Raw genomic sequence first — 11342 nt, 5'->3', positions numbered from 1 at the left:
GGCTAGGAGCAAGGGGAAAGGCGGGGCGGAAGGAGGAGACGGGAGACCAAAAGCCAGGGCCGCCGGAGCACCGGGGGAGAGCGGTCTGAGCCCCGAGCGAGTCGCCCCGGGAGCCCTAATCCTCTCCCGCGGGCTTGCCGAGCGGTCAGTGGCGCACCGCGGCAGCGAGGCTGAAATATGATAATCAGAACAGCTGCGCCGCGCGCCCCGCAGCCAATGGGCGCGGCGCTCGCCTGACGTCCCCGCGCGCTGCGTCAGACCAATGGCGATGGAGCTGAGTTGGAGCAGAGAAGTTTGAGTAAGAGATAAGGAAGAGAGGTGCCCGAGCCGCGCCGAGTCCGCGCCGCCGCAGCGCCTCCGCTCCGCCAACTCCGCCGGCTTAAATTGGACTCCCGGATCAGCGAGGGCGCGGCGCAGCCGGGCAGCGGGCTCTCTCAGCCTTGGCACCCCCAGGGGCCACTGTTTCCCACTTAGCCACAGCTCCAGCATCCTCTCTGTGGGCTGTTCACCAACTGTACAACCACCATTTCACTGTGGACATTACTCCCTGTTACAGATATGGGAGACATGGGAGATCCACCAAAAAGTAAGAGGCGATTTTACCTTGTGGGGCTCGGTGTGCTGTTCTTGTGCGGGGGTCTCTCTCAGGCACGGGTGCCAAGGGCTCTTTGGAGTTGGAGTCATTGCTTGGAGAGAGAGAGAGAGAGAAGGTGGCTTTTTCTTGTTGCCGCCACGCCTGCATGCTTGCTGTCGGTTCCGATCTTCGGGAAACTGATCGTACCTTGTGTTTGAATTCGCCTGCGTGTCCTCCAAAACCTTAGCCTTCCGGTGCTAAGCGGCGGTTTTCTCCCTGGGACTCCGGAGCTCTCCGAGAAGGTTATTCTGTTGCAAAGATCTGCCAGCACGTACAATACCCGGAGATGTGAATTAGCATTAGACTTGCAAAAGAGAACGAGTGACAACTGTATTGATGTCTGCTCTTGCTAACAATATCCAGTCCTATGTGCTATTTAAGAGCGTGCTTCATGGAAAATATAGACATCCCTGCGTTCACTTAACGCTTCTAGTCAAAACCTTTTCTTTGACTTGACTTATCCATAATCTTTCCCAATGATTATGGCAAAGAGGGAGGAGGGAGGGAAAAGAAATAACAAAATGAACGGGTTTGATTGCGTGCTAGGCTTGCAAATGCAGACTATTCAAATCTGCATTTTATATATATTCCACCTCCTTTTAAAAATGAGTCAAGGTTTTGATGGCACACTTCAATTACCATCCCAAAGTGCAATACTCTTAAAAAAAAAAAAATTCCCAGAGTACGCCCTATAAGAGAACGACACTAAAAGTGTGTTTATCTCTGTAGGAAGTAAACGGTTAGTCAATCATGTATTTATTTTCATTTCAGAAAAACGTCTGATTTCCCTGTGTGTTGGTTGCGGCAATCAAATTCACGATCAGTATATTCTGAGGGTTTCTCCGGATTTGGAATGGCATGCGGCATGTTTGAAATGTGCGGAGTGTAATCAGTATTTGGACGAGAGCTGTACGTGCTTTGTTAGAGATGGGAAAACCTACTGTAAAAGAGATTATATCAGGTACGCCATTTATACCGTTTACTTCATTTTGTGAGAGTCCCCTTCCTCTCCCCATTCGTTATTTATTATTTTGTGTGGCTTTGTCTTTTGCCAGAGTATGCCTTAATGGGTACTAGCGTGCAGAAAGAAGTTACCCCTGTAAAATGTAATACGTAAATTAAACTGTGCTGTTCATTTTACTTTTCAGAGGAAAAAAATGAGACTCAATGTAGTGGTTTTCATAAATAATGTGGTTTGAAGCTTTAATTGCTCTTTGAATTTGTGATGCTGAAATTATTTTCCTGTTACCCTCCCCTTTCCAAAACAAACTTTAAAAATTCAGGATGGATAAGTTGGGGTTTCTAAACTTTTTTTAAAAGGTTGGATTTTATTCTATCATACAGTGTTTTTCCTTTTTATTTTATTAGTAACTTCCAGATTCTCTGAAGACGTCAATGCAATAGGTAAAATAAAAGTTTGACCTAGACATGTTTAAAAGTGTACTTTGCAAGAGCAAATAGAGGTGCTGCCCTTTATTTTGGGGTAAGGGATCCTTGCTTGGAAAATTTAAAAACCAACCCAAATATTCTCTGTAAAAACCACCCGGAGATTTAATCTTTTTAAATATTAACCCTTTGGTGACATCTGACTGTCTTCTTATCTTATCTGAGCTGATGAACTAGACAGAGCAGATCAAATTGCCCATCATCTGTCTATGAACAATCACTATATTTAGATAATTGAACAGCTTCCTTTCTCACATTAAAATCTGGTTAACTGATAAAATGAGCGAATTGCCCATACTGACAAGAATAAAATCACATAAGGAACGTCCTGAGTTTTTTTCTTTCAATTTATTCTGCATCTAAACTTCATGCATTGCCAATCTCAAATTTTCTCAGACTTGTGTATACATATGTCAGAAATTTTATTTTCTGCCTAAGGAAGGAAGTAGAATTTCCAAAGAAAATATTATTGTTTTAAACACAAAACAGAAGAGATAACACCTTCATTATTACATTGAATAATAAAAATATTATCTTTAAAAATAAATTGTCTACTGGCTATTAACAAGTAATTAGCTTTGAAAGTTACAGAGTTTATGGAGCTGAGAACTTAAAGTTTAGTTAGGATTTAAGTATGCAGTTAACGATTTTTTTTTCCCCTGCTCACTTGGTGTTCAGTATTTTTTCTTATTTTCAAACCATGAAGTGGAGAGCATAATTTTAGTAGATAAAGGTGAACAGTGCAGGGGGAAAAAGTTTATTAATACTTCGGTGATGGGAGAGGAGAATGAGAGCCAAGAGGGGAAGTGGGGAGCTGGAGGAAGGGGGAGGGATTTTCCCAATTGTTTGGTCACAGGCAAGGTAAAGTCCTCATCCTATGAAATGGCAGATCTCACATGGAGTAGGCGGAGGGAAGGAAAACTTTTGAATCTACCTTCTAACCTCTGACAAATGAGCCGTTTTCAATTGTTTACTTGATTGGTGTATGAGCTCCAGATTCTGGAGAGGGGGCCACTGCTCCTGTGGGGGTCGTGTTTTGCTCAGCTGTATTCAGACGTGCATGTGCCTAATTCTGCATACATGCTTGTGGAAGGAACCAATTGCTTTTACCTTTTCTTCTCCACTCTTTCAACTGTGTGTGTGTGCGCGCGCTTGCCTGTGTGCAACTGTGTGTGTCCCTTTGAAATCCTGTAGTTGTAAGAGAACAGACTGTTGAGATTTCCCAAAACCTTTCTCCCCTTGGGGGAGCGAGGTTCCCCCCACTGCCCCTCTTTGTGTGGGTCTTTGCCTCTCCTCCATTCTCTCTGTTTGTAGGAATGCCCCCTGCGCTGGTTATTAGTGATATATGGAGAGGGGGCCAGGGCAGGGCCTCTAGATGAAACCTGCAAGGATTGTCTGTTGGTAAGGAAAGGTGAGCCGCAAGGAAGACTTTAGAAGTGGGTCTTTTCATTTTTCTGGCAGGTCACGGTTCTCAGACAGACAGAAATAGAGGTAGATACTTAAGCGACTGATGGAAGGAACCCAAGCAGATTAAAATAATAATAAGAGGAAGAATGGAGAGGAAACTTTTTGGTAACATTGTTGCCTGAGGAAACAATCTTTAGCTGGGGAAACAGCAGTGGGCTCCTGATGCAGAAAGGACTCTGGAAACCCTCAGAGGTTTCATTTTGTTCTAATGCCTGTGCATTTGTGTATGTTCTGTGGGGGTCAGTCTCATTGCCCAACCTCATTTTCTTTTGAAAGGAGGATGCAGGTTGCAGTTTTAGAGACGTTTCTAACAGCAGGAATTGGGGGATAGGAAGGTGAAAATGTGGGACCAGTGGCTCCCGGAATTCACCCCGGGATTCCTTCCTGCCAAGAGCAGCAAGAGCCACCCGGGTACTGGTCGCTGGAGCAGCCGCCCAGGCTTCCAACACATCAAACATTTCTCTCTAGTTTGGACTGGGCATTCTCAACTAAGAGGTACAGACCGACACACAGAGGTTCATAGGCAAGGGAAACGGAGCGGGAAAAGAGAAATCTAATCGTTTCCATCCTCCCGTTCCCAACTTGCCTGCTAATGCTGATTTCAGTGTCTCAGGGCGTTGTGGCCGCCAGCGACCCTAGACCCGGGGCAGCGCCCGCCTGAAGTGACTCCCTCTCTCTCTTTGCTTCCCTCCCTTCACGGCCCGCTCCCCATCCCACTCCCGCGCAGGTTGTACGGGATCAAATGCGCCAAGTGCAGCATCGGCTTCAGCAAAAACGACTTCGTGATGCGCGCGCGCTCCAAGGTGTACCACATCGAGTGTTTCCGCTGCGTGGCCTGCAGCCGCCAGCTTATCCCCGGGGATGAGTTCGCGCTGCGGGAGGACGGGCTCTTCTGCCGCGCCGACCACGACGTGGTGGAGAGGGCCAGCCTGGGCGCCGGCGACCCGCTCAGCCCCTTGCACCCGGCGCGGCCGCTGCAAATGGCAGGTACTCCTGGGAGCAGAGGGAGGCCCTCCTCGGGGAGGCCGGCGCCAGGCGAGGCCCGCGCAGCGCCGCGATCTTGGGACCCACGCGGCGGCCGCTGCAGCTGCCAGTTAGACGGAGCGTTCTGGGTGCGGTTTGCACAGTGCTTCCCTCTTTTTGCGGCCAGGTCCCATGCACTCAGTGTCTCCCTTGACTCTCCTGGCACACCTACACTACACGTCTGTGTGTCTGTGTGGGTGCCCGCGAATATACACCGCTTGTTCATGCATGTATACACACGCCCAAACAGTACTTCCAGTTCACCTTGGCCTCCAAACCGTGGCTTTCTGGGGCTTCAGCTTCCCTCCAGGTATTCTCTGCGGCTGCCTAATTAAAGGGGTGGAGCTCTGGGTCCCTGGAGCTTCCTCCTTTAACCCAATGAAGGAAGCTTGAGTCAAGTTAGCCCCTCAATTCCTTTTCCTTGCCAACTGCCCCACACTCCAAAATATTTTTAAAGTGTATCTTCATCCCTTTGTGAGACAGGGGACCTAAAAAGATAGTTTTAATAATTGCAAGCCTTCGCACAGAGCCGTCATTTAAAACTGTCAACAAGCTAATCTGCAGTAATTGACTTTTAAAGGGAGCTTGCCTCTTTAAACCGTTCATTCTACTTGATTTGGTGAGAATTTCATCTTCGGGCCTGTTGCCGTGACACCGAGTTGACCTCATAGGTGTTGACCTGACCCCGGGGGTCCCGGAAAAATGCAAGATTTGTAACACACAGATCTGAGGGCCCGTGGCCCAGGAAGGAGAGTAGAAATAGAACAGGGTTGGCCCAGAGTGGGGGCCACAGGTAAAAAGGCCGACAATGTTTCCAAACCTGCCTTCTGGTCTTGAATGGAACTATCCTGGTGTATTTTTAAAAGTATCAATCCGCCCGGAACCCTGGTGGTGAAAAATCTACAGCTCTTCCCGCTCTGCTTTTCTGGCAGAATTCTGTCGAGGGGATGGGAGGGGTTATGACTTAACTTGCAGGGGAGCAAAGCCAGTGGTGGCAACTTCTGTTAGTGCAACCTGGACCCTGTTGTGGAACACGTAGAGTATTGGGAGGGGGTCAGGAGCATGCCCCAACTGTCTTTTCTCTAGAGGCCGGGCAGCTCTAAAGAGTTTCGGTTTTCCTTTTCTGGGGAGCAGATAGCATCAGGAACCGTCTAGGTAGATTTAGTAGATCCAGGTAGAGTACGAAGGATCAGAAGCTGGAGAGACGGCCGAAATACCGAATTTCTTTATCCTCTTGACATAACTGCCCTCTGGGGACTGAAGTTCAACGCTCTCCGGCAGAATTCTTCTCTGCCTTAGTTGCAGACATCCCACGGGGGTAGTGTGCCTCGTTGTCACTGGGTGTTCTGCCTTTCCTTCCCTTGTAGGGCCTGTGAGTTGGGGGAGGGGAACCTGGGCCCCATCTGCGTACTAGGAAAGGCGAGAAGGGAGGAGAAACTAGGAAGAACGATGCCACCCTTGCTGTGAGCCGGGAGACAGAACCTGAGAGATGCGCGTTGACTCGAGCAGGGGCGGAGGCCGCTTTCTTGGGTCCAGACTACTTAGCGTTGACCTCTTAAGATTAGAGAGCGAGATTTCATTCTCCCTTTTGCGTCCCGCACCCCCACCTCTGCCGCCTCTGCTTTGTCTGTCGAGGTCGCAAAGCGCTGGCCATTGTCCCGTTTTCCCGGATCGGCGCGGGCAGGCGGGCGGCCCAGCCCGCGCTCACCGCGCCCCTTGCCCCGCAGCCGAGCCCATCTCCGCCCGGCAGCCGGCCCTGCGGCCCCACGTCCACAAGCAGCCCGAGAAGACCACCCGCGTGCGGACTGTGCTGAACGAGAAGCAGCTGCACACCTTGCGGACCTGCTACGCCGCCAACCCCCGGCCCGATGCGCTCATGAAGGAGCAACTGGTGGAGATGACCGGCCTCAGTCCCCGTGTGATCCGGGTCTGGTTTCAGAACAAACGGTGCAAGGATAAGAAGCGGAGCATCATGATGAAGCAGCTCCAGCAACAGCAGCCCAATGATAAAACTGTGAGTGGCCCTGGGCCGGGCAGGGGGCTCAAGGGGGAAGCGGAGGAGACGTGCGTGCTGTCTGCCCAGATGGGCCGGCTCTCTCTCTCCGGCTCCCGAGCAGGAGCTAGCCTTGGCGGCCCCTCACTCCCAGCCGCACCCCGGGGAGAGGCCACCGCCCCTGGCCCTCCCGCCAGGGCCCCAGCTGCTCCAGGAGGCCCCTCCTGCGGGTTGGAGGCCCACCCGCCCCCAGCCCACATGGGTGGGCTCTCGAGCCCTCCGGTTTCGCACCCCTGCCCCATCCCAAATCGGGAGGGCAGTCGTCCCCACTGTGGGCAGAGAGGCCTTGAGCTGGTTTGCCAAAGTGCTGGTTATCAGTTACTCAGACACCCGAGGGGAGGAAGGGAGGAATCCTTGCTTTCCTATTTAATCCAGGGTCACTCTGGGCGCCCCTTGGTGGGAAGCCTGCTGCAGAGCCCCCAGGCCAGGAAAGTCCCCAAGGTGACCCATGAAAATAGGACACCCTCTGCTCCAGGTCAAGCCCAGGTCTCCAGAGATGTCAGGCCCCTGGCATCCCTGGGGCAGGACAGCACCCACCAGGTAGGCCTCCTGGTTAAGTTAAAGAGTTGGGTTTTTGTTTTTTTTTTAAGCTTTTCCTTTTTACTGCTTAGGCCCTATTTTTAAATGCCATAAAACCTGCTGTCATTAAATGTGGCAGACCAGCCAAGCCTGGGCCAGGGCACTTTCGAAGTTGGTTAGTGCATAACAGCACAATAGCCGCCAGACCCAAATGCTTGGAAGTGGGGGTTGGCTCCCAGAGAATTACCTGGAGAAAATCTAACCAAAAGTCTGATTCACTGAAACTGCCCAGAAAACCACCATGTCTAGAGGCTGAAGGGAGGCCCATGCTGCTCCAGCTTTCTGCTAAGATGCTGTGGCTTGGGAAGGCAGACAGGGGAAACTGAGATGACCACTGAATGTAAGGGGAAAGAAGAAAGTTCAGACAGCATTTCACTTCCTAAGGTTCAAGCATAGCTAATAGCTCAGCCCACAGAAGCAGAAAAACAAAACATAATAAAACTAAACTGAACCCTGGCTAATATGCATAGGTGCAGCAGATTAACTGAGTCAATAAAGGCAACTATATAGATAAGATAATACCAGGGTATATTTGTTTAGCCTGCATAGACAATGGAGGGAGGGAGTTTGCTCATTAACATGTTGGGTTTGGGGGGTGCCTATTCACAGAATATCCAAGGGATGACAGGAACTCCCATGGTGGCTGCCAGTCCGGAGAGACATGACGGTGGCTTACAGGCAAACCCAGTGGAGGTGCAAAGTTACCAGCCGCCTTGGAAAGTACTCAGTGACTTCGCCTTGCAGAGTGACATCGATCAGCCGGCTTTTCAGCAACTGGTAAGTGTCAGCTCCCAGAGTGGGGAGGCTGAATCTCCAAAGAAAGGAGATTCTGATCAAACTGTCACACAATTAAAGATTCTGGGAGTATGGAGGGGGCCACTCTAGCCCTAGGGTTGGGGAGAGCCAAGGGAGGCCTGATGGAAGGAAGGAATGCAAGGAAAACAGGCCTCTTGTGAGTCTATTCTATGAGACTTTGTAATTTGACCATTTATGTTGAATTTTTTATCAATCAGGCCTGCTCTTAGGGATTAGCTTCAAGATACCTAACTCACTCGACACATGTGGGAAGGGGTGTACTGGGTTGCAGCATCATACATCTCCAACTTACAGAGTCAAAAGGGACATTAGAGATCACCTTGGCATTTTGATCAGCAGCTAGTAAATAGACTCCTTCCTCAGCTCCTAGAGAATGATCTTGTTAAGGCCCTAAATCAAGGTGATTATAATAATAATCAGTGTTGTGATACATAATCAATTTTATTATCAATGGTTAGCGGGCACCCATAGTTGGAATTTTCAAACATATCAATAAAGAGTTCAGTTATTCAGATATATGACTGATGCTTTTTGTAACTATATCCCTTTCTGGGACTGTATCTTAATCTAAAATGTTGGACTGCTTAAACATTTTTTTAGGGTATAAATTCAAATAGCATACACAGTCATATTCTGTGGGGCATGTATAGCAAAAGTAACCAGAGTTCTATCAATCAGATAAGAATATAAAAGCCTCTCTTAGCATTAATGTTTTACACATCCAGAGAAGAGAAAATCAACTCACCTTTCACCTACAAAAGGCTTAAGGGTAAAGATAACTAAGATTATTAAGTTATGTCCTTGTGATATGACATGTTCATAAGGCTTTTTTTTTTTTCTTAAATAATAAACAGCCCTATAGAATCTTGTTCTATAAAACATGATCCATCATAAAAACTTGTTCCCTTCTTTGAAAATAAAGCTTGAATTGAGGTTAGTATTTTACCCTCACATTTACCTGGAGGGCATTTTCTTTCTTTGTGGCCACAATTGGGTGAGGGACCACAGGCAGTGCATTAAAAAGGGTTTGGCCCAGGTGTCTGTTTGCAAATGGGCCAGTCTTAAGGAGGCAAATTTGAAAAGTCCCTTGACCGTCACAGTGGGAAAGTTCAATAAGGTAGGAAGAAAGGTAGACCCTGGAATTGGGAAAACGAGCTGATTTTTAATGTCACGCTAATCTTGCCAGTTATTTGGATCATAGAAGGCAGGTAAGGGGAGGTTTCAGGGCAGCCAAGTGTTTGCACCTTCTGAATCTTTAGTGTCAGCTGAGAGCAGCCAAAGAGTGGGGGGGGGGTGGGGGGTGGGGGGTGGGGAGTGTTGAGAGCAGAGTGGAGAAGAAGGTTTACAACAGCAACAGAATACTTTGGACTTAAGAGAAGGAGCCAGATATTTATAATGTGGGTGACGTTATAATATATGGGTCTCCTCTCGGAAGGAAGAGCCTGATTGAAAGAGAAAAAGAGGCCAAAAGGCAGCAGGACCAACAAGAAGGAAGAAAGCCCCTGCTGTGAACTCTCTGAGGAGTTAATCATTGTTCTCTGGAGCCTTCTCTGAATCTCCCGTCAAAGGATCTAAGCGTTATGTTATGGATTTTTCAACTCGAGAAGAGAGGCTTTGATGCCTGGAGACTGAGAACTCGCCTGCTCCCAGGGCAACATGTAGCCGGCAGGATAATTTTATTTTCAGCGTGCATGGTAGAGTTGCAATGCCATTTTACAGTGGGAAACACATTTGTTCTTAAATAATTTAATGCAACATAATGTTGGGAATTCAGTTTCATTTAAAACAGATCTCTTGGAAGATGGGAAAGTGAGAGGATTTCTTTTCATTTTTTTTTCCTTATAGGTTTTCTTTAAGCCTGTTAAAATTCAATTATATATGCGGATATCTCTATATCTATCTGTCTACACACACACACAAGACGAGTTTATAATCCTTTTGTGAATATGATCATAGCCTCCTTTATTCATATCTCAACCTTCTGTGCAGGTTAATTTTTCAGAAGGAGGACCGGGCTCTAATTCCACTGGCAGTGAAGTGGCGTCGATGTCCTCTCAGCTCCCAGATACACCTAACAGCATGGTAGCCAGTCCAATTGAGGCATGAGGAACATTCATTCAGACGTATTTTTTTTTCCCTGTTGGAGAAAGTGGGAAATTATAATGTTGAACTCCGAAACAAAAGTATTTAACGACCCAGTCAATGAAAACTGAATCGAGAAAATGAATGCTCCATGAAATGCACGAAGTCTGTTTTAATGACAAGGTGATATGGTAGCAACACTGTGAAGACAATCATGGGATTTTACTAGAATTAAAACAGCAAACAAAACCCAAACCCAACATAACGCTATCCAATGACCTTAGGAATACTGAAAGAAAAAAAAAAAAAAAAGACGTTTTTGAAACGTAGAGGATTTATATTCAAGGATCTCAAAAAAAGCATTTTCATTTCACTGCACATCTAGAGAAAAGCAGAAATAGAGATTTTCTAGTCCATCTTATTCTGAATGGTGCTGTTTCTATATTGGTCATTGCCTTGCCAAACAGGAGCTCCAGCAAATGAGCAGGAAGAGAAACTGGCCTCTTTGGCTGAAAGAGTTCTTTCAAGAAGGTGGAGCTGCTTGGTTTGCGATGTTTTTAGTTGACTTTAACAAGGGGTTAATTGAAATCCTGGGTCTCTAGCATGTCCTGTAGCTGATTTCTTTTTGCCTTTTGCCCCTCCCCCCTCTTTTTTTTGAGATCCATCCTCTATCAAGAAGTCTGAAGCGACTTTAAAGGTTTTTGAATTCAGATTTAAAAACCAACTTATAAAGCATTGCAACAAGGTTACCTCTATTTTGCCACAAGCGTCTCGGGATTGTGTTTGACTTGTGTCCGTCCAAGAACTTTTCCCCCAAAGATGTGTATAGTTATTGGTTAAAATGACTGTTTTCTCTCTCTCTGGAAATAAAGAGGAAAAAAGGAAACTTTTTTTTTGTTTGCTCTTGCATTGCAAAAATTATAAAGTAATTTATTATTTATTGTCGGAAGACTTGCCACTTTTCATGTCATTTGACATTATTTTTTGTTTGCTGAAGTAAAAAAGAAAAAGATAAAGGTTGTACCGTGGTCTTTGAATTATATGTCTAATTCTATTTGTTTTGTCTTTTTTTTTAATATTATGTGAAATGAAAGCGCCATATGTAGAATTATATCTTCAGGACTATTTCACCAATAAATGTTTGGCATAGATAAATAAATAAATGCAATGATCCAGGGTCCCTCTTTTATATGTTTACAAGTTAAGTCATTAAAATGTCTGAAATTAAGGACTGCATGTGAA

General features: G+C 46.8%; 1 protein-coding gene across 1 annotated transcript; it reads left to right on the top strand.

Annotated features, from left to right (window-relative positions):
- Positions 1 to 558: 558 nt before the first annotated feature.
- ISL1 (ISL LIM homeobox 1) lies at positions 559 to 10124 on the top strand. Its single transcript, XM_052659309.1, has 6 exons — positions 559 to 586; positions 1406 to 1595; positions 4275 to 4534; positions 6298 to 6584; positions 7812 to 7979; positions 10008 to 10124. Exons 1-6 carry the CDS (start codon positions 559 to 561, stop codon positions 10122 to 10124), a joined length of 1050 nt encoding a protein of 349 aa, XP_052515269.1.
- The last annotated feature ends 1218 nt before the right edge of the window (positions 10125 to 11342 follow it).

Source organism: Budorcas taxicolor, chromosome 20, assembly GCF_023091745.1.
Source record: "Budorcas taxicolor isolate Tak-1 chromosome 20, Takin1.1, whole genome shotgun sequence".
In the NCBI taxonomy this organism is placed as follows: domain Eukaryota; kingdom Metazoa; phylum Chordata; class Mammalia; order Artiodactyla; family Bovidae; genus Budorcas; species Budorcas taxicolor.
This window is presented reverse-complemented; position numbering and strand designations above follow the sequence as displayed.

Excerpts from the sequence above, each read along its gene's own strand:
- ISL1 (XM_052659309.1), top strand. The coding sequence starts at position 559 with ATGGGAGACATGGGAGATCCACCAAAAA. Across the intron at positions 1,596-4,274 it reads TGTAAAAGAGATTATATCAG|GTTGTACGGGATCAAATGCG; the intron begins GTACGCCATTTA and ends ACTCCCGCGCAG. Across the intron at positions 7,980-10,007 it reads AGCCGGCTTTTCAGCAACTG|GTTAATTTTTCAGAAGGAGG; the intron begins GTAAGTGTCAGC and ends CCTTCTGTGCAG.